At 24.5% G+C, this 18,116-nt stretch overlaps 7 protein-coding genes across 7 annotated transcripts; 4 read left to right on the top strand and 3 right to left on the bottom strand.

The window, feature by feature from the left end:
- Nucleotides 1-216: 216 nt before the first annotated feature.
- DICPUDRAFT_150483 (uncharacterized protein) lies at nucleotides 217-921 on the bottom strand (the record flags this gene model as incomplete). The annotated part of the gene is made up of 1 exon (XM_003286433.1): nucleotides 217-921. The coding sequence occupies one exon, from the start codon at nucleotides 919-921 to the stop codon at nucleotides 217-219; it is 705 nt and encodes a 234-aa protein (XP_003286481.1).
- A 3,796-nt stretch (nucleotides 922-4,717) lies between these two features.
- On the top strand, nucleotides 4,718-5,836 carry DICPUDRAFT_18841 (uncharacterized protein; the record flags this gene model as incomplete). Its single annotated transcript, XM_003286453.2, has 1 exon — nucleotides 4,718-5,836. One exon carries the CDS (start codon nucleotides 4,718-4,720, stop codon nucleotides 5,834-5,836), a length of 1,119 nt encoding a protein of 372 aa, XP_003286501.1.
- Nucleotides 5,837-6,030: 194 nt separating this feature from the next.
- Nucleotides 6,031-6,831, top strand: DICPUDRAFT_77376 (uncharacterized protein; the record flags this gene model as incomplete). The annotated part of the gene is made up of 1 exon (XM_003286452.1): nucleotides 6,031-6,831. One exon carries the CDS (start codon nucleotides 6,031-6,033, stop codon nucleotides 6,829-6,831), a length of 801 nt encoding a protein of 266 aa, XP_003286500.1.
- Nucleotides 6,832-7,632: 801 nt separating this feature from the next.
- DICPUDRAFT_77375 (uncharacterized protein) lies at nucleotides 7,633-8,211 on the top strand (the record flags this gene model as incomplete). The annotated part of the gene is made up of 2 exons (XM_003286451.1): nucleotides 7,633-7,873; nucleotides 7,937-8,211. The coding sequence occupies 2 exons, from the start codon at nucleotides 7,633-7,635 to the stop codon at nucleotides 8,209-8,211; spliced, it is 516 nt and encodes a 171-aa protein (XP_003286499.1).
- Nucleotides 8,212-9,295: 1,084 nt separating this feature from the next.
- On the bottom strand, nucleotides 9,296-10,843 carry DICPUDRAFT_150480 (uncharacterized protein; the record flags this gene model as incomplete). The annotated part of the gene is made up of 3 exons (XM_003286432.1): nucleotides 9,296-9,576; nucleotides 9,638-9,847; nucleotides 10,768-10,843. 3 exons carry the CDS (start codon nucleotides 10,841-10,843, stop codon nucleotides 9,296-9,298), a joined length of 567 nt encoding a protein of 188 aa, XP_003286480.1.
- Nucleotides 10,844-12,506: 1,663 nt separating this feature from the next.
- On the top strand, nucleotides 12,507-13,102 carry DICPUDRAFT_77373 (uncharacterized protein; the record flags this gene model as incomplete). Its single annotated transcript, XM_003286450.1, has 2 exons — nucleotides 12,507-12,753; nucleotides 12,828-13,102. 2 exons carry the CDS (start codon nucleotides 12,507-12,509, stop codon nucleotides 13,100-13,102), a joined length of 522 nt encoding a protein of 173 aa, XP_003286498.1.
- Nucleotides 13,103-15,380: 2,278 nt separating this feature from the next.
- On the bottom strand, nucleotides 15,381-15,965 carry DICPUDRAFT_77372 (uncharacterized protein; the record flags this gene model as incomplete). Its single annotated transcript, XM_003286431.1, has 3 exons — nucleotides 15,381-15,660; nucleotides 15,730-15,777; nucleotides 15,856-15,965. 3 exons carry the CDS (start codon nucleotides 15,963-15,965, stop codon nucleotides 15,381-15,383), a joined length of 438 nt encoding a protein of 145 aa, XP_003286479.1.
- Between the last annotated feature and the right edge of the window lie 2,151 nt (nucleotides 15,966-18,116).

Below are 18,116 nucleotides of genomic sequence, written 5' to 3'. Positions count from 1 at the left end.
AATGATTCATTTCAACCAAGTTATCATATAATTCATTTTCAAGTTATAGTTCAACTTTTGCAAATCTAATATCATTTAGAAAGTTTAAAGATATCCATAAGTGTTTTTGTTGGGAAGGATTTGATACAGAACATCAAACTGCTAATTATGAATTAATTTATGAATATGCCAATGATTTAATAAAGAAGCATTATTTACAATTATATATTTTTTTATTTAAAAAAAGAGATTTAATAAAGTTACAGTGACAATTAAAACAACTGAAAAAACAGCTGATGGGAAGCCTGATGAACCACTTTCCGATGAGGTGTGGCTTTGGGATGAGGTTTCATTTTGGGATGGAGATGGAGTTTCTTTTTCTCCACAGTAAAGAGTTACACCATTTAATTCAATATCTTTATTATTAGCCAAACATTTGAAATTTTCGACAGTTTTTGGTTCGTTTTCACAATTGCTGTTATTATAAATGGAGTATGAGTAACCTTCTAAAACCATATCGTCTTTTGAGATCTTAACATTTCCTAAACAACTTGAATTACAAGTATCAAGTTTAATATCTACTGTGCATTCTGAGTTAGTCTTGATAGAAAATGATTGATAGTAAACATAGGTAACTGGGGTTTGGCATTGGACAATAACAGCGCCAATATCACTTGGTTTTTCAGTACAATTGAAAGAAGCATTTTCAAGTAAAGTTAAGCAACTAGTATCTTCTAAAGCGTAAACCAATAGTGAATAGTTACCAATTAATGAATTATATACATATTTTAAATTTACATTGCATGTTTCATACAATGTACATTCTCCAATATTTACAACACTTTGTTTAGAACAAGCATCGGTATCGAATTGGGTATATACTTGAGATGCTGCACTAAAACTTAAAAAAATGGTAAATAAAATTAAAATTATTAATTTCATTTATTTTATTTATTTTAATGTATATTTATATATATATTTATATTTATATTTATTTTTTTATTTTATTATTTTATAGTTTCTTTAAAAGAACAAAAAAAAAAAAATTTTAAAAAAAAACTATGGTTTATAAATTCTTTTATAAAAAAAATAAAAATAAAATAAAATATTGTCATTCAAAAATAAATAGTTTATAGTTAATTTAGATTAATGATATTTATTTAAAAAATGAATCAATACCAACGAATAAATAATACTTTTTTTTTTGATGATCTATGATAATCTTTTAATTTTTGTGGTTTGAAAAAAATATCTTTTCAAAAGTTTTTTTTTTATTTATGAAAAAAGCTCCTTGTGCAAAAATTAATTAATTTTTGCATGATTTCGAGCTAAAATAAATTGCCCTTTAAAAGTTAGAAATTTTTTTATTTTTTTTTTATTTTTTCCAACCGAAATATTTCGGTAAAAAAAAAAAATTTTTTAAGAAAAAAATAAGCAACATTAACAAAAAAACACCAAAAAAATTATTTAAACTTATCGAAATTTTTAAAAACTGATAAATTGTTAAATAATAATGGGGATTTTTTTTTTAAATGAAGAATCATAAATTAAAATTTATTCATATAATCTAAAATTATTTTAGGAAAGTTCTCTTTTCTTTTGAATCAATACTTTAACCCCTAAAATAATATGCAATTTTTTTTTTATTATTTTTTTTATTAATAAAATTTTTTTTTTTTTTATTTTAATTTATTTTTTAAAATTTATTTATTATCAAATAACCAATTTATATATTTCCCAAATTAATATAAATAATAATAACAACAACAATAGTAATAGTTCGTTACTTTACATTCAACTAAAACAAAAAAATAAAAAAATAAAAAAAATAAAAAAAGATAAAAAAGGTGGGTATTTAAATTAATATTATTTAATAAAATTTTTCAATATTACTTGGAGCAAATTAAACCGTTGCAATTTGGTTGAATAAATTGAATTATTCTGAGGAAACTTTATTTATTATTTTTGTTAGTATTAATTGGTTTCTTGTGCATATTTGGTTTGTGCAAAAAGATGTAAATTCAAAGATTTCTTTTTCGTTAAATTTACAATGATATTTTAGCATTTTAACTAAATGTTTTGGACATAACCTATTGCACAAGATAGAATATTATTTTCATTGAATAATTTATTTTTAAATATGTTATTTTGTGAGATGTTTGTAGAATTGTAATTATCAAACCAGCTTAATGTTTCTAGGTTTGGAGATGAGTTTTTGAGTGTACTGGATAAAGATAATAGTTTGTTTGTAATGATTCTCCTTGTATCAGATCTAATTGTTTCAAAGTCTGTGCAGTATATATTAGTATATGTTTTAATGTTTGTGGTATATCATTATTACAGTTTTTACAGTTTGAGTTAACCTCGGGTTTTAGTAACCTCATTCTTTTCCATGTATCTAACCATGGACCATTATTAGTTATTAATTTGTTCATTAATGTATGGAACTTAGATGGTAAATTATTTAATATTTTAAGGTGAATGTAAGTATCGGTGTTTTTTATGGTATCAAGTAGTATGATGCTTTGGTGTTTATATTGATTGATTGTGTTAATTCTATTATTTTCATTTAACATTTTAAAATATTTTTTTGGGTTCCATATAACTTTATTGCTATTTTTTTTGGTTCTTTTATATGCAAATGTTGGTGGTATATAGTTATTTGAAATTGGTAGGTTTAATGCTTTTTGCTTGTTTATCTGCAATTTCATTACCATTTATATTTGAATGAGCTTTAACTTTAATAAAGTTTGTATTTTTTTATTAAAGTTATCTCTTTTTTATTTGTATTTAAATAATTTTTTTATAATTTCAAAGAATGGAGCTCCAAAATATTGGATTGGATATGAGTTTTGTCAATGATTCAATTATGTGTCAATTGAGACGTGACTATCTGTATTGATGTTTATTTTATGGTTGATTGGACATTATGAAAGAATGTGTGTAGGTGCTGATAATTCGGCTCCTGTTATTGTTTTTGCAGTGCCTTCTATGATTTGTTTTTCAGCATCTTTATATGGATCGGCCGGGGTGCAGTAAAGCGAAAAAGATTTCGAATTAGGGGATGTAGCTCAGATGGTAGAGCGCTCGCTTAGCATGCGAGAGGTAAAGGGATCGATACCCTTCTTCTCCAATTACATTTTTTGCTGAATGTTCAAATCTTCCCGGAGCGTCAATTGTTTTAAATCTCTATTGACGCTCCCCTAACAAGTTCATCACGCATCTCTCTGATTTCCATTAATAAAGCAAAACAATTAAATTACAGATTAAATAGCGACCTAAATAAATATTGCGAAGAAACTTCACTCAAATATATATCAGCTAAGATAAAACAAAGATCAAATGATTACAATATTTCAGCAATCAAGGACCAAAACGGTAATATTCTTACAAGTCAAAACGATATCGAAAAAGAATTTTTATCCACTTATGAAAATCTATACTCCAGACGTATCGACGACCCAATTACCCACCAAAACATGCTCAAAAATTGGAAAATATCTAAAGATTCTAAATGGGACATTTTAGATTCTGACTTTACAAAAGAAGAAATAATTCTAGCAATAAACCAACTAAATCCAAACAAATCACCTGGTCCAGATGGAATAACCAATCAATTTTATATCACACATAAAGAAAAACTAGCACCAATGTTAGCTTCTGCTTTCAATGACACCCTAAACAACCCACACATAATTGATCTACAATATAAAGAAGGTTTAATCATAACAATCCCAAAAAAGGTGACCCTATGCTCATCAAAAATAGAAGGCCTATAACTCTTGCTAATTGTCTATACAAGATACAATCTAAGGTAATCAACAATAGATTACAGACTATTCTTCCTGATATAATTAACCCCAATCAGAAAGGTTTTACTGGAGGCAGAAAAATTACAGATAATACAATTACTGTAAACGAAATTATCAAATATTGTATCAAAAACAAACTACCAGGAATCATTACTTTTTATGATTTTGAGAAAGCTTTTGACTCTATATCTCATGATGCCATTTACAGAACACTATTACACATTCAAGTACCAACCAAACTAACTAATCTTATTATGCAACTACTCACCAATTCCTTTGCAAAAATAGAAATAAATGGTAAAAATACTGATAAATTTATAATAGGACGAGGAGTTAAACAAGGAGATCCTTTATCACCGACTCTTTATGTAATGGTAATAGAAGCTTTAGCTAGATCAATACTAGAAGATAAATCAATAATCGGACTTCCTTTAGACAACACAAACAGAAGAATCAAATTTCAAGGTTTTGCAGATGATTCATCATCAATGGTTCATAACAACGACCAACTTAATTTGGTACTTCAACACTTCAATCAATTTTGCACAGCAACATCATCAAAACTAAATATAGATAAATCAGTTTCAATAACAATCAACAACCCAAACACAACAAATTCAGTTATTCCAATATCAAATAAACCAGAAAGATATTTAGGTTACTACTTTACAGGTACCGGAATCCATAGAAAACTACCAGAAATACTGAATTCTATAAGATCCTCGTTATCATTATGGAAAACAACAAGTAACTCAATTAAAACAAAAGTAAACATCCTCAAATCCTTTGCACTATCAAGAATAACATATTACTCGTATATTGAAGAATTCAACGATGATGAAATTAAAGAAATCAATAAAATTGCAGATTGGTTCCTATCAGCACCTAACAATAAAAGTCCAAATGGTTTTAAAGTCTTCAAATTAATGAGCTCTAAAAGAGCAAATTATCCTATGGATCAAGGAGGTTGGAATCTTTGGAATATCAAAAACAGACAAAAAGCACAAAGATTATGGATGATAAATCAAATAATCAATAAAATTGAAACTAACAAAATAGAATCAGAATATCAACACAGTTGGAAACATCAAATATCAACCAAAACAATAACTTCAGATTACCTATTTAAAAACTACAATGATTGGATACAAATAAAAGTTAAAAAAGGACTACTAGACGGGTTGAAATCCATTAAAAATAAAGATGGCAAACCTCTTTCTTTAGCAGAATGGTATTCGGAAATAAACAATCTCAACAGCTTTACACCCAAAACAGAATTCCAACAATGTCTTCAACTTACAGGTTATAGCTATATCAACCTATTCAATAATATACTTAATATTAAAGATCCAAAATCAAGAAACACTCTATTCAAATTCCAAGCAAGATGCTTACCCATCAACTTCATTCACAACAAACCATGTAGACTATGTAATGAAAATCTTAATAATGATCCATATGGTCATCTATTTTTCAAATGTAAAAAAACTCTGAAATTCATCAACTTCAATAAACTAAAATCATTTATATTCATTACTTCGGGAAGGGGCCTCAATTGGTCACTGGACATAACAAGATCAAGAAGGAATATATCAATAAAAAATATTACATACAAAATCCCAGAAGGTCGCAAATCCGATGGAGAAATAAATATGGATTACAACAACACCAGATTCCACAAATCACACTTCCAATGGAACTATAAAGCAATAGATTTCGACTTAACTAGATGTTTCGCTTATAGAAATGCCATAGCCCTGGTATTTCATCATGTTTGGATTTGGTTATGTAAAGAATTATATGACGATCAAGAAAATACAATAAAAGAACTCGATTATAAGAATCTAACCTCAAAATGGACTAAACTAGCTACTTTAGAATACTTAAAAGGTTTAAAAAACATCAAGGAAAGACACGCTAAACAACCACAAACAATTAGCAACATCAATGAAGAATATAGAAAATTCAAAAGAAAAATAGCAAGAGCATACTTCATCAGCATCAAATCTTTACCAAATATCAACAGTTTAGAATATTTTCTTTAAATACTTTATAAAAAACATTAAATAAAATTTTACTGATTAATTAAAAGCATTGCTTTTTATTATCTTCACTTTTAAAAAAAAAAAAAAAAAAAAAAAAAAAAAAAAAAGTATTACAAGTTACCGCTTATCTTCACTTTTAAAAAAAAAAAAAAAAAAAAAAAAAAAAGTTCATCACGCACTGTGACGATTACCATATGGTAATTGGAAACATCAACTCATCTAATCAAGACATTGAAAAAGTGTTAAAAGAACAACTTAACCTAAAAATTGACTTCTTCTTTTCTCACATCAAAGTCAACAAAAACAATACCTCCTTTTTCCACCTCATTGAAAGAAAAAACAACTCAATCAAATCAAAGCTACTCCAATCACCATACTATCGTATTAAGATTAAGTCTGCAACAAAATCAAAAAATCATCCTAACAACAAAATCAATCAACTAATCAATGAAGATATACTAGGGGTCTCCACTGATAAAGAAATTGATAACAACATTACCAAAATCAATCAATTAAGCAATGAAGATATGTCCAGGGTCTCCACTGTTAAAGAAATTGATAACAACATTACCATAATCAATCAATTAATCAAAAAAGATAGGGTCGACTTTAATGATCAAGATGATGATTACAAAGAAACTATTTCTGATAACGAATCTAACAATTCAACTAACACACTAGATAACGAGGAAATATCTAATGACGAAACAAACAAACAAACAAAAAACCAATCACCACAAGATGACAATAAATCATCAACCAGCAAACCCTCAAGAACATCCAGGGTTAACGCACTAAACAACATCTTTACAAGATTAGCTTCACCAACTTCCAAAAATAAAACCGCCATAACAAATATGAATACCACCGCAAAAAGTAACCGTACTCGAAATGTTAGCCAAATATCCACACCAATCAAAAACACTCCATACCAATCAGGCAGTCCGAAATCACCTGCTATTGAACAAAAATCTAAGAAAAAAAAAACTTCTTAAACTAGATAGGTTGTTTCAACCTTACCCCAACACACCTTACCCCAACACCCGCTTCTTCTTATATTTTAATATAAATAAACACCGTCGCTTACACTAATAATATTTATTATATTATTAAGTAAGCTTTTTTAAAAAAAAAAAAAAAAAAAAAAAAAGTTTTTACTGATTAATTTAAAGCATTTGCTTTTAATTATCTTCACTTTTAAAAAAAAAAAAAAAAAAAAAAAAAGTTTTACAAGTTACCGCTCCGGGTTCGGAGCCCAGTCTCAGCAAGTTTTCCTAATCTCCCACGAATTGAAAATTTTACTGATTAATTTAAAGCATTTGCTTTTAATTATCTTCACTTTTAAAAAAAAAAAAAAAAAAAAAAAAATTGACGTTCCCGGGCCCAACTTGTATGCAGTGTGGTAAAACTCATTTAAATATTAAACACATACCAAACAAACAAACACAATAAAACATTGCATCATTAGGAATCATCTTCACTTTTAAAAAAAAAAAAAAAAAACTTGTATGCAGTGTGGCAAGAATATCCAGATTAAATACTATGTGATAAATTAGCTGTACCCAAGTTTTCAGAAATACACACCAATTTACATAAAAATGCCTTAAATACACCATAAAAAAAAAAAAAAAATCTTAATTTTTTTATTTATTTTCAAATAATAATTTTTCCCAAGATATTTTTTTTTAAGTTTGGTAAATTTTAAAAATTAAGTTTTTTTTCATTATTAAAAACAAAATTTTAAAAAATTAAAACCCACAAACCAAATAACATATTATTTTAAAATATTATACATAATGAAATTATTATTATTATTTTTATTGTTTTTAGTAAATTATTCAACCGCTTTATATTGTGGATTTCCAATTGGAGAAAATCAAACTACCACTCCTTTCAACAGATATGTAACAATTAAAAGTTGCAGTAAGGATTATGAACATCCAGGTAATGACTATTGTGAAGTTTTGTTTGAAGGTGAAATGGAGATGGGTGATTATATCACTCATGGTTATAATAATAACACTTTTCAATATATGGGTAAGTTGTTTTTTTTTTTTTTTTTTTTTAATAATAAAATAATTAATAATTTCTTTTTTATAGGTGATGGCTCAGTTTGCTATAGTGTTTATAGAGAATTATCACAATGTTATTTTTTAAATCCACAAAGTGGATGTGCAAGATATTGTGTATATAATTATACCTCATTTTTATATTATAATGTTTATGGATACTATACTTGTGACAGTAAACAACAATATCTATATACTATAAGTATTACCGAAAATTCACACGAAGGAAACCCAAGCTCATCCAATAGAATAATGTATTCTATGTTTTCATTGCTATTAGTATTCATAGTTGGTTTATTAATTTAAATAAAAACAAAAGAAATTAAAATAATAGCTGTCTATTATTTTATATTATTAAGAAGTTTTTTATATATTATAATCCAATAATAAATTTCAACCCTCCATCTTATTATAATTCGCACCTTTCTTTCTCTATTTTTATGCTTTATTTAATAGTTAATTATTATTTGTTATCTTCATTTTTATTTCTTATAAGAATTTCAATATGTTATCCCTATCTTTACCATCAAAAAATGATAATAATGAAAAAGACAACTAATTATTATATTTATATTTTCCATTATTATAAAAATTAAAATAAAAAAAAAAAAATAAAATAAAATATTTAAAAAAAATAAAATTTTTTTAACAAACAAATAATTGTATATTTACTTTATTTTTATAATTATTTATATTTACATTTATATATAGGAAATATATCTCCATCTTCATCTGCTTGACAGTTAGGTAGTTCACCAGAACTCTGCTTAATAGATTGGTGAAATATATAGTGGAAGCAGCAAAGCTTTTTTGGGATATTTTATTTTGCGTTTATGGTTTACCGTTATCAATTATTAGTGACAATGACAAATTATTTATATCAGATTTATGGAAGAGTTTAAGCACAGGTATCAAAATGAAATTAACAGCTCCAGGTCAACAAGCAGATGGTCGATAGGAAAGAACGAACAGAACAATTAAAGAGACCCTATACAAATTAACAGCAAACAGGAATAGATGGGATGAAGATTTATCGAATATAGGATGCTCAATAATAATCAAGATAGTGATAATATTTTGAATTTCTTATTAAATAAAAATGAACATAACAAATAATAAAAAGCTAATAAATGAATCATTTTTATATAAAGAAATGTTTGAAAAATAGTGAAATGTTAAAGGTGAATATATTATTATGGAGGTTTGTAAATTAATCTATATAATTAAAATTTATAATTTGTTTTGGATATTATAAAAAATAAATAAATAAAAAAAAAATAATCATTTAAAAAAACTACTTCTTTAATAAAGTAGTTTTCTTTATGTTTATATGTTAATAAAATAATACAATAATTGACAATTATTTTTTTAATTTTATTTTATTTTTATTTTAAATTAATAAACCAACTATGAATACTAATAGCAATGAAAACATAGAATACATTATTCTATTGGATGAGCTTGGGTTTCCTTGTGAGCTTCCATCTTGGTTTCCAATATAAATATGATATGTACTATCTATTTTATTGATGCAACTATAGTAATCATAAATATTATAAAAGAAAATTGAGGTATAATCTGAAAAACAATCTTTTTCACATCCACGAATTGGGTCCCTATAAGTACAACCTCCAAAATTTTTATAGACACTATAGCAAACTGAGCCATCACCTATAAAATGAAATTATTAATTATTTTATTATTAAAAAAAAACTAAATAAAAACAATATACCCATATATTGAAAAGTGTTATTATTACTTTCATCAGAAAAATAATCACCCATCTTCATTTGACCTTGGAACAAAGTAGTACATGGATCCCATTCTGGAAACTCTTGATATTTTGTGCATTTTGTAATTGTTATATATTCACTGAAAGGAGCAGTGGTTTGATTCGATGAGGATGGCCATCCACATTTTGGTTCGGCTAAAGTATTATTTACTAAAAATAAAAAAAATAAAAATAATAAGAATTTCATTATGTATAATATTTAAAAAAATATGTAATATATTTGATTTGATTTGTGAATTTTTATTTTTTATTTAAATAATGGAAAAAAACTTATTTTTTTTTTAAATTTAAAAATTTACCAACTTAAAAATAATATCTTTTGGAATTATTATTTGAAAATAAATAAAAATCCTTAAATATCTAAATTTTTTCAAGTTTTTTAAATTTCTTTTATTTTTTTTTTTTGGCAGGTGTTATAGTTGCAAGATTTTACCACACTGGATACAAGTTGGAGACTGTAAAGTCAATTTGTGTGTGATACTGAAAAACTGCTTGGGCAGAGGATCAAACCAGGAGCGACACTTTTGGTCAATTAGATCTACTATTTGCTACCCTGAACCGCCACTATCATTTGTAAGCTAAAAAGATAAAATAATTATATAAAATATAATTTATATGAAACTATTGGTGAGGAATTTTAATTGCGAAATTATTTAAAATAATGAAAAATATAAATATATTATTAGGTTGAGGTATAATTATAACTTTAATATTCATTTAATTATAAAATATATTTGAATACATAACAGAATCTAATATTTTTTCAGGTTTTTTAACAATATCTATCTCTATGTCCACTATTAAATCACTCTATGTAATAATTCATCAGTATTACACCATTAGTTTTTGTGAATCACACGTTACCAATATTTTAAATTCATTTTATTTTTTCAATTTTTATAATTTTTTTTAAAATATATTTTTTTTTAAAATTTTTCATTTTTTTATTTTATTTTATTTTTAAACACACAATTAACACACATAAATAATGTAAACCATGGTGGAACAGATCCAATTGCTAAAAATATGTTCATAAGTCGATTAAATAAATAAATTAGTAAACAACAAACCAATATATATAGAATGAACGTCCTTGAAGAAATAAGAAAAATAGAGGTAGAAATAATTTACAGGATCTACTTCCATCGATATCAAGGATTTTATAAATATTTAGCATATGTTTATCAAAAGCCAAAACGATACACAATTAATTTTAGAGTTTTATACAGATAATAAAGTTCTAAAGGTTACCTTATCATTTGCCTTGATAACTGTAGTTTGCATACTGCAAAGATAGTGAAGCAATATTTAGAAGAGAATAATATTCAAGTTGATCTATTACCACCTTACAGTCCAGGTATTTATATATTAGAAAATCGGTCAATTGTTATAGAATGGGTATCAAAAAAGATGTTTCATGCCTATCATGTAAAGTCAATGCTCTAAAATATAATCAAACAGGTAATTTAAAATGGAGTAGTGACAAACAAGAGTCAAAGGATGAAACAAAACATAGATTTAGAAGTACCTGCAAACATATACACAAAAGAGGCCATAAAGCAAATATTGTAGAAATAAACCCAAAGGTTAGAGTGCAGATGACAAAACCAACTATCAAAAATTGAAGTCAATAATTTAGAAATTGGTGACAGTACCACCAATAAAAACAAATATGGTATTAGAATAAGAATAGGTGATAAGAGATATAGTGCTCTAATAGATACAGGTTATACTCGTAGTCTGATCGACCCGTCGATAGTGATGAAAGAATAGATTAAAGAATTATTAAGAATCGTGTAACCGATTGGTGAAAGTGAATATAGAACAGTTTATAGTGAAAATTCAGCTGTACAGAGGATAAATCGAAATGTCATAGGGTAGTTATTCCAATATTACATTATAGACCAAATAAAGATACAGGTATTGTCCCAGAAGAATCAAGTTTAGCATCATCAATGGAATTAGAAAAGATAAAGTCATCAAAAATGCAGAAATTATTAATGAAACAATGTTTTGTAAATTCAGCAAAAAGTAATAAGAGCGAAGTAACAAAATCGAAAAAGGGAATCAAAGAGGAATATAGATAAGTTATAAATAGCAGTGTAGAAAATAGTAATAAAAATAATAATTCAGATAAAGAAAATAGTAATAATCAGATAGTTTAAAAATTAAAAATAATAATAGTAATAATAATAGTAATAATAATAGCAATAATATATTTTCAATGAAGAAAGAAGAAATGTTAGAACAACTTGTTATATTTAAATATAAATTTAAAGACAACATAGTAGATGAAATGCCAGTTTCAGATGTACCAAGTCGAAGTGGATATGATATGTGTTAGCCAGTTAGTAAGCCAATTAAAATAGTAGCCAGAATCAAATTACCAGAAGGAAGAAAACATTTAAAGAAATAAAGAGATTGTTAAGCAAAGATGCATTAGCTTCAGCTCCAGTATAAGTAAGTCCAAATTCTAACAAAAAATTTAAGTTATAAAAATTTAAGTTACTTGCCAAAAAATTTTTTATAAAAGGTTCTATATAAAAAAAATAATCCAAATTTCAAATAAAATTATTTAATATTTGAAAATGATGCAATTATTATCAAAAAAACTTAAAAAAAAAAATATCTAATAATATCTTTATTTTTTTTTATTTATTTTCAAATAATGATAATTCCAAAAGATATTTTTTTTAAGTCGTTAATGTCAAAAAATAAGTTTTTTTTTCATTATTTAAAACAATAGTTTAAAAAATAAAAACCCACAAAAATCAAATATATTACATATTATTTTAAAATATTATACACAATGAAATTCTTTTTATTATTTTTATTATTTTTAGTAAATTATTCATTAGCTGCTCCATATTGTGGATTTCCATCTCCATCGAATCAAACCACCGCTCCTTTCAGCAAACATGTAAAAATTGAAAGATGCACAAAGTTTTTTGAGCATCCAGATTGGGATCCATGTACTACTTTGTTTGAAGGTGAAATGAAAATGGGTGATTATTTCTCTGATGCTGACAATGATGATAACACTTTTCAATATATGGGTAAGTTGTTTTTATTTTTTTATTTTTTTATTTTTTTTTAAATAATAAAATAATTAACAATTTCATTTTAATAGGTGATGGCTCAGTTTGCTATAGTGTTTATAAAGATTTTGGAGGTTGTAATTTTATCGACCCAAAGGGTGGATGTGAAAACTATTGTGTTTCAGAATACATTACCTCAATTTACTTTGAAAATATTTATGATTACTATAGTTGCATCAGTAAAGTAGACAGTACATATTATATTTATATTGGAACTGCAAACGAAGAAAATCCAAGCTCATCCAATAGAATAATGTATTCTATGTTTTCATTGCTATTAGTATTCATAGTTGGTTTATTTATTTAAAATAAATAAAGAATAAAATTAAAATAATAATTGTTAATTATTTTATATTTTAAAGTAGTTTTCTTTATGTTTATATGTTAATTTATTTATTATTATATTCAATGCAAAAAATAAAATTTAATTAAATAGATTAATTTACAACCCTCCATCATATTACATTCAACTCCTTTCCCAAAATTTAATTAATATTTCTCTCTTTTTACAAACTACTCTAAAAATGATTCATTGTTATTTATCATTTTATATTCAATACATTATCATGATCTTTACCATCAAATAATAATAACAAAAATGACAACAAACATCAACTTTCTACACAATCCTATACTCAATAAAATTTTAATTTGCTGCAGATGAACTAAATTCATTTATTATTTAATAATCAAACACATCTTGCAAACTATCCACCAATATAAAGCAGAGTCGTGACGAACCATCTTATTATAATTTTTCAGGAAAATTATAAAATCATCAATATCCATGTTGATAATTTATTCACGCTATTGGTCAATATAAACACCAACAATCACAATAATATTAATAGATCTATGATCATAAATATAACTCTACCAACTTTATAATATCCAAGTTGTTCTTTCAAAGTCTTTTAGCTTGATTAAATCAAAGGAATGTGCCCCAAAAACAAATTTAACTTAATTCAATTTAAATATTTGAAGAAATATAGTTTAATGTAAAAGATTTGAACATTACTATTCATAATTAAAATATGATAATGGGAATGGATCTAAATTTTTCCATATGCATCTGTAGTATGCATCTTTATCTTTGGGTCGACCGGGGCGCAGTAAAGAAAATAATATTTCACATTAGGGGATGTAGCTCAGATGGTAGAGCGCTCGCTTAGCATGCGAGAGGTAAAGGGATCGATACCCTTCTTCTCCAATTACATTTTTAGCTGAATGTTCAAATCTTCCCGGAGCGTCAATTTTTTTAAATCTCAATTGGGGGCCGGGGGAGCAAACTATTTAACAAAGAGATTAACCCAAATGCAATTGCTAAATCATTAAACTATAATAACATCCAACACAAATGGACCAAACTCGCCTCACTAGAATATGCAAGAACGATCCAATCAAACTACAACAACTTCCTAAAAGTAGATAAGCAAATAAATTCAAACCATATCCAAACCATTAGATCTAAAATATCAACCTTTTATAAATTACCAGAAACCACTTTGATCAATTTCCCAATCAAATACCTATAACAATACAAATCCTCTCCCATACCATTTAAAAATTTTATTTAATAAAATACCGTCTCTTACCCTAATAATATAAATTATATTATTAAGTAAGATTTTTTAAAAAAAAAAAAAAAAAAAAAAAAAAAAAAAAATTGGGGGCCGGGGGAGCAATGATAGCCAAGTGGTCGAAAGAATTTCCTACAAATTACCGCTCCGGGTTCGAATCCGTGCCCAACTTGTATATAAAAATATACAAACCCTCTTTTGACCACACATTAACATGTGCTCTCACACTCACAGTAAACATTACCCAAATACATAGTAATTTTATATAATGTAAAATTAAAAACAGTTAATAACCATCCAATAAGTTTGAACAACAAAAGTATATATATTAAAAATATAATAATAATTTTTAATATACATAGATAATTGTCAAATATTTTTCATTTATAAAAACAAACCTATAACAAGCTATATGATATGATACTTAAAACCTATATATTATTAAAACTCTTACAATAATTATAATGATTGCTATTATATGATATGGTGTGATTGTTTAATACAAAACCAATAATAAATTATATATAGCAATTTATTTGAATGATTTCCAGGATTTGAATTGATTTCTTTAAATTTTGATTTCTTTATATATATTAATTTATTTTTATTGGGAAACCAAGTTGTCATTAAGAATGTGGGATTTAAATGGAATACACAAGTTCATCTAAAAAATTACTGATTACTAAGAAAATAATTATGAAACTTCAAAAAATGGATAAAATAATAATAAAAATTATGGATCATTGGGTTCAAAAAAATAAATATATCTTTACAAATAGCTTTTAATATTATAATTTACAGATTATTGAATTGTTATTATTAATAATGTCGCCTCTTATTTCTTTGGATGAAATAATTGCATTATCAAAGTAGTCAAAAAAGACCTTCCTAAATACCTCAAATAAAAAAGAAATATTCAAAAGAATTTATTTCTTACTTGCAATTTTCTTTTAAATTGTTTATTATTTTTAGTAAATATAAAGTTTATAAAAATTTTTATTTAATTTATTTATTTGATAAAAAAAACGAGTATCCATTAAAAACTAAAATGAATTTTTTAATTATGATAGTAAAAGTGCCACTATTTTCCTTCATAGCCTTAAAAATTTCTAATAATTTCTCCCTTATTTCAATAATTGAAAGATCGGGTTCCAACATGAAAATCGAAGTCACCTTTGGAAATGGGTTTGGATGCATAAGGTATATAATGTCACCCTTATATTCATTAAAATAATTTGAAAGTTTTTTGTACTGTTGCCCACACGCATTACATAAATAACAGTTACTAAATAAAAAATAAATAAAAGAGATATTAATATTTTTGTAAACAATAAATAAAAGATGCTAAACTTACTCGGGTCCCTTTCTCCACACTCCAGTAGAAGTAACTTTACATCTCAAACTATAAAATTTTATTAGTATATTTATAATGAGTTAATATAATTTAAAAAATAAAATAATTATTATTAAATTTACTCACCAAAATCTATCCAAAGGTGCTTTTGGTCTTCCTACCTTTCTTACTTCTGAACTTTCACTATTTTCTTCTTTTAAACTATAATTTTTTAAATTTTTATTACTTTTAACCATGTTTTTTTTTTTGAAATAATGAATGAATATTAATTATAAAACAGGTTTAAATCATTTTTAAAAAAAAAAAAAAAAAAGAAAAAAAATAAATAATAAATAAAATTTAATAATGTATTTATTATTTCATTTTTTTATATAATATTAATATATTTGGTTATTGTTAATAATTTTATTGAAGGGGGAATTAAATATTTATGTGATTGTTTTTTCATTTAAAGTAATAAGGAGAAAGTTGTATGTTGGTTTTGGTGGAGGGGGTAAGTTAGTTATTGTGTTGATGTTATCTCTTTCAACACAATAGAAATAAAAAAACACATTTCCCCCAAAAGTTAACAAAAAAAAAAATAATAAGAGAACAATATGTAAAATTATAAAAAAAAAAAAAAAAATTAATTTTATCTTAAAAAAACAAGTAAAAAGCTATTTCAAATATGGTATAGTGAGTGTGTGTTTTTATAAAAAATATGTTTTTGTTATCCAACAAATAGTTTTTATATAAAATTTTAATCTAACACACCTACCACAAAATAAAAAAACAATTTTTTTTTTTTTTTAGAACCCCCACTATCCAAAAACGTTGCATTTTTATTATTGTAAATTTTTTTTTAGAAACCCACCCACTATCCTAATTTGGTTGCTATTAAATGAAGTTATAAACAAAGTTGCATCTTCATTATAAATTTTTTCTTAATTCCCTTTTAATATATAACAAAAAAAATAATAATAATAAATATAGCTCTTTTCAAATTGAGTCAAATTATACTTATCACTTTTACTATTATTATTGTTACTATTTTTGTTGACACTTCTATTAATATTATTATTTTTGTTATCATAGCTACTTCACTACTATTTTGATAGCTAATGTAATTATTATTTCTATTGTTATTGTTGTTGTTTATACCGTTGTTGCAACCCATTGTTTTGATTGTTTTGATTATTGCTATATTTATTGTAATAATTGTTGTTAATGTTGCAGTTATTATTATTTTTGATATTATAATTATTCATTGTGGGATATACAATACTTTTTTCTTTCCAATATAATTATGTCTTCTTTGATCTAAACCCTCTTTTAAATATTTTGAAATATGTATTTGTTTCTTTTTGTTTTTGATTTCATGTAATAGGTCGAAGAATATCCAACACTTTTAATAAATTTCATAATATTGGCAAGTTTAATTTTAAACTCTGAATTGGTACATCCATTTTTAATTGATAATAAATTAAACAATGCATATTTGAATATTTCATCGATAGTTTTTATTATTATATTATATTATATCTTTGTTTTTGAGATTGCTTTTGGTCTATGTCTTTAATCGAATTCCTAATGTTAATAGGTATTTTATTTATTCAATCATCTATTGATTATATATTTAGTTATTAATTATTATTAAATTATTTATTTTTTATTTTTTAATGTATTATATTTATATTAAATTATTATTGCATATTATTAGTATTTAATCTTTGTTAAATTTATTTTTATACTTAAATGTTTCAAAATAAAAAAATTTTAAAAAAAAATTTTAAAAAAAATAAAAAAAAAAAAAATTTGGGAATAATCCCACATATACATATTTTTAACACTTTTTAGAAATATTTTAATATTATTTTTTTTTTTAGAGCCACAAAATAAAACCTTAGGCTAGGAAATTGCCTTCAAAAAAAGCATATATTTGACCCTTTTGGTAAACTAAAAATAACCCAAATCGAAATACAAATTAAAAACTGATGTATAATATATATGATAAAACATGTCTTAAATTAGTGATTTAAAAATTTTAAAAATTCTATAAAATAAAAAAAAATAAAAAAAAAATATTGAATTTTGATATGTAATTTATATTAAATAAAAAATGAAAAAAATAATTATTTGTATTTTCTTTATATTTTTTATTTCTAAAATTTATTCAGAACAAAGTAAATATTATTAAAATTTTATTTAAATTTTTTTTATTACTTTTGCTAATATTTTTTATAGGCTTGGTATACTACAACAGAACATATATTGAATTTGACACAACGTGGCCACGAACCCTTAATTTTAGCTTATGTGATGATTTTTTGTGTAATATTATTAAAGATTCATATCAAGTAATATGCAACATTGAAAAATGTGTTATGGGAATTAAATGAAACTCAGAT

This window comes from Dictyostelium purpureum (assembly GCF_000190715.1).
Source record: "Dictyostelium purpureum unplaced genomic scaffold DICPUscaffold_71, whole genome shotgun sequence".
NCBI classification, from domain to species: Eukaryota; Evosea; class Eumycetozoa; order Dictyosteliales; family Dictyosteliaceae; genus Dictyostelium; species Dictyostelium purpureum.
Note: the sequence above shows the minus strand (reverse complement) of the source record. Positions and strands in the feature narration are given on the sequence as shown.